Source organism: Cariama cristata, unplaced genomic scaffold (genome assembly GCF_000690535.1).
Source record: "Cariama cristata isolate BGI_N322 unplaced genomic scaffold, ASM69053v1 scaffold30547, whole genome shotgun sequence".
Classification (NCBI taxonomy): Eukaryota; Metazoa; Chordata; class Aves; order Cariamiformes; family Cariamidae; genus Cariama; species Cariama cristata.
Genome location: NW_009625474.1, coordinates 11161 through 15592, shown reverse-complemented (window position 1 = coordinate 15592; position 4432 = coordinate 11161). Strand labels below are relative to the sequence as shown.

General features: G+C 53.7%; 1 protein-coding gene across 1 annotated transcript in view; it reads right to left on the bottom strand.

Annotated features, from left to right (window-relative positions):
- Window positions 1–4432, bottom strand: part of STARD3 (StAR-related lipid transfer (START) domain containing 3) — a gene marked incomplete at its 3' end in the record, with an annotated part of 12143 nt that overhangs the window by 374 nt on the left and 7337 nt on the right. The window contains exons 9-12 of the mRNA XM_009703628.1: window positions 3351–3413; window positions 2190–2285; window positions 1534–1613; window positions 1029–1133 (exon numbers count right to left, since the gene is read on the bottom strand). Of these exons, the coding sequence (XP_009701930.1) occupies window positions 1029–1133; window positions 1534–1613; window positions 2190–2285; window positions 3351–3413 (344 nt within the window). The remainder of the gene's footprint in view (window positions 1–1028; window positions 1134–1533; window positions 1614–2189; window positions 2286–3350; window positions 3414–4432) is intronic.

Sequence of the window (4432 nt, the reverse complement as noted above, 5' to 3'; positions counted from 1 at the left end):
CCACGCCAGCCCAGCCGACACCGGCTCTTCGCCGCGAGGAGGTTTCCGAGGCACAACCCTGTGGAAACGGGGGCAAACAAGAAGTCGCAGGAAAGCCGAGCGGCCAGGGAAACCCTGCGCAGTCAGGACAGGCTCGGCGCGGGGAGCCTTGTCACTACAGCCCCCAGATCCTTCCTCGCACCATCTGATCCGTCTCAGAGACACGAGCTGTGCTCACACATAGCCCAAATACAGATTTTCCTTCCTTGTTCAGGAACATGCTATTTTTGCTGCATACATTTGTAAAAAGATTTTTCTAGGCCCGGAAGTCCCCAGCTCTTAAATAGACTGAGGCAGCTATAATGGCTCTGAGTTAAAATGTCAATTACTTTAACCAGATTATTAGGAAAAACAAAGTCAGTGCGCGAAGTGGCACAGCTGGGCTCCAGGCACCGGAGCAGACAGTAACAAGGAGTCCTTGTTTGATGAGACTAAACCCGCCGAGATCCATCACCAGCCGGGCGAAGCTGTCCCTTCGGAAGGGGAGAGGCCAAAGACCTGCCGACACTTTGGGAGCCAGTCCATCCTGACGCAGCTTGTTTCACCCACGGGACCATCTCTCAATGTCCGCAGCCTTTAAAGTCAGTAAATGACTGGCTTACGAGGAGCAAAAGGCATCCGAGAGGCTCAAAGCGAGCCACAGTCAGCTGCTTACTGCCCCTCAGAAATGGCAGCTGGCCCTGTTTGGGAATTAACTGTTACACAAACAGGATGCGGACTGGGTTGGGGTTTGTGCTGTTACTGGTTGGCACCTCCACTCCCCTGAGCAGAGAGCTGGGAAACGCCCAGGCAACACTGAACAGCACGGAGAGTTTCTTTAACAAAGGAAGAAGAACAAGGGAAGCAAGGTTTAGTTCCACAAATAGATTAGCTTCCTGCAAATGCTGCCAGAAAGACAGCAGGGTTTTCATTTAAGTGGCTCTTTGCCCTAAGCTGAAGCAAAGTGCATGTGTCAGATAGCAGCTAAAAAAATAGAACCTGCCTCTTACCTGACATACTTGGAGAGAGGAGGCTTCAGGCTGTGCGTGGTCGACATCCCTGAGGAAATGTACCTGTCTCTTCTTCTCTCAATCCGGCGCACGTTCACAAAATCCCTAAGCAGAGAAAGGGCGCTGACTGCTTTAAAACATTCATGGGACTTTGAAGGAGCAGATCACGCTCTCCGGACAGCTGGGAAAGGCTGCGGCAGAGCTATGTCAACATACGGACAAAGCACAGCGCAGCACTGTTATCAGGGAGACTGACTGACTGAGACAGATTTTGAGCTCTGAGACTCTTGCCAGAAGCGTCTGGAGGAAACTTCAGGGGCTTCTTGCCTTTGGGAGCGTTACCCGCACTGCCAGCCAGCTCTGCCTCCTTGGCACCGGGAGCTCCCGGCCAGCGCAGAGCGGCAGAGCTGGGGCAGAGCGCTCTCGCTACAGTCAGGTGCCTCTCTCCCTGTTTCAGGAGGGTGTTTGGGGGCTCAGTACAAAACAGACAGCAGAATAAACTGACCTTGGGGAAACAACACCGCCGGCAGCCCCGGCTGCCACATCATACGAGACGATCGTGTTGTCTTCAACCCGCTGCAAGATCTGGAGGGGGGGGGAGACAAAAAAAAAAAAAAGAAGAAAAAAAAAAGGAAATATTTCCTCAGACTGTGCCTACAGGTCTGCATGTGCCAACAGCTGGGTGATACCAACCCTCCCCTAAAACAGCAGCAGGATTCAAAGCAACCGGAGTGTCTTTAGCAGCTGATCTCAGGGTGAGGGGGACGAGCCCTTTGGCAGCGTGTGCCCAGGTTTGTCTCCTGCTCTGGGACTGGCCCCTCTGCCTTTCGGGGGGGGCACAGGCGTTGCCTCTAGATCCCTGCCACACCAATGGTGCAAAACGCCCAAACCCTACCAAGCAAAAGCAGGCTTGGCTCAGCCGCTGGCCCATCTCCCTGCCCACCTCATGGGCTTTTGGATGGGCACACACATGCAGCTGGCTACCACAGAGCATTCGGATCGTACGGATGAGCAGTGGAGATTTAACGCCTCAGTGACTCGGATCCAGCTAAGCTCCAGTAGGGTCTGGGCACCGCCAACAGCCGGTGTTGGACTGGGAAGCTCCAACTCTCCGCTCCAAGGAGCTCCTGTGATTAAGCCATCTTTGTCCGGCACGCTCACCTGGCAAGCTGCCACTGTTCTGTTCCACAGGATCATCTTCTCAGGCTGGAGAATAACCTCCTGGTAAACTGTTTCAGCAGAGCACTGCAGGAAAGCCTGAGGAGAGAGCCAGAGCAGTTAGCAAGTCCCCCGCTCCACTTCGGTAAGATTATTTTTAAGGAACGCAAGGCAGATGACAAAGAACAACTGGGATAATACGGGGGGGAGTGGCGAGGCTGGCCTGGCTCAAGCGCACACAAAGCCAAGGCTGTCACCCCTCTGCCACAGTGCTCTTGTTCCCAGGGGCCTGAAGGGCACACGTGGAGTCAGAGAGCACAGACGAGACCTCAGGTTTCGGCAGTCGCTGAATGCTGAGGTCTGCGCTGGGGTAAGAGAGAGGAAGCGTCTGTCTGTCTGTAACATAGCGAGACAGACGGACCTCGGGGCTGGCTCCTCTCCCACCCTCACCCCACTTTATCAGCAGTTCTGTTGCGTGCACGGTTGCTTCGGGAAGTTGCTGAAAAGCTGTTCTGAACTCCAGCACAGACAACATTCATTTCTCCACATCCCCGTGGGACAGGGGATCTTTGGAGGCAAATGGTTAATGCAGTAAAGTGGGACCATCCAGCTTTTCCTCGCAAATACAGAGCTGCTCCATTGGCAGCTCCTGCCAGCGAGGCAACATATGCACTGGAACAAAGAAAAGCCACCGCAGCACCAATGCTTCATTAAAGCGTGGTTTACAGCCAAGCCACTCCAGCGAGAGGGCACAGAGCAAGGCACTTCCGAGCGGCTCTTCTCAATGCCAGGCAGCAGCAGACGCACGCTCAGCCCTGGTCTTGCTGGCAATTAGTTCCAATTAGCCTCCTTGGTCAGATTAGTCCTAGATGCTGGGGTTGGAAGCGAGTCTTGCAGTCACCTGCTCCCACTTCTACCAGCAGAGACTGGGGCCCAGCATATTTGCTGGGGAGTTTGTCTGCCAGCCAAGGGGCTTTCCTGGAGAGATTCCCTAGAGCGTGCAGTGCAGTTCATCTGTCTCAAGCAAAGCGAGTGTGCTTTGCAGCCTGACCCGTCCTGCCAGGGCCAGGAGAGAGCGAGAAAGCTGAGCCGTGGCTCCGAGCAGAGCAGTCGCTCTTCGCCTGTACCACACGGGCTAAGGAAGTGATCCAGGAAGGTTCTTACCTTTAAAATAAAGGTCTTGCCATGGAAAGGTATTTCAAAAGTGTAAACGACGTCACCAAAGTCCTGTGCAAGAAATAAGAAAAGTACATTTACGTTAGCAAAATAAATTGTTTCTATCTGGGGTAAAGCCTGCTAGTCTGCAAACACTGCAGCTGCAGGAGCCGTCCTGCCTCGTGTGTCGCTCTGAAGGACCCACTCCAGCCCTCAAATGTCCCCTGTCCCCTGACACCAGGCAGTGACCCCAGTACGGGAACTGCACTGAGCACATTTCAGATGCACGTGCACAAATTTCCATAAACAAAACAATATCCAGAGCAGCAGCGATGAGACAGAAAAAGAATCCGCCCCATGGCAGCCGGCAAACTCCACGTCAAGGTCAAATTCTCTCTGTAGCAAGCTACCAACACCAGGGTAAGAGAAAGGGGTTAGTTTGCCAACACCACTGCTGTTGTTACCTACATCTGAGAAGAGACTCCCTGGGGGGGTTAGGGATGGACAGATGATAACCTTTCATCGTTAGCCCTGTGTTAAACTCTGATTAGTCTATTTAAATCCATCCCCCTTTGGATAAAGAAAACAATCTGCCCAGCTAGTTTGGCATCAGACAATGGATCACTTGACAGTGGAATTTTAAACACCAGATGAGACTGCAGTTTGCAGGACTCTCACCCCAATCATGTTGTGAGCCCACAAGCAGAAAGCAAGGTTGGTTTTAGGGGGCAGAGACACTGACTCTTTCTCTCCACCCTTCAGAGAGACAGAAGAGCTCTAGGTACCCCAGAAAACTCCACAGTAGCCCAGGGAACGAACCAGCGTGGCAAGGAAAGAGGCAGGGCAGGGCCTGCTTTGCTTTGTGCGCCTCCGTGCTGCCTGAAGCAAGAGGTGCGACTCGCAGACAGACCCCTTTGGCAAAGCCACGGTGGAAAGACACGTCCCCACTTTACACTCCGGCACCCACAAGGTCCCTGTCCTGGGGAAGGGCGGGACAGAAACAGCTTTGGGGTTGGGAGGAGCAGTCTGTGCCCCACACTCTCCTGTTCCCATGTGGGCCAAAGCTGGCCAGAAAGGTCGGCCCCCAGCAC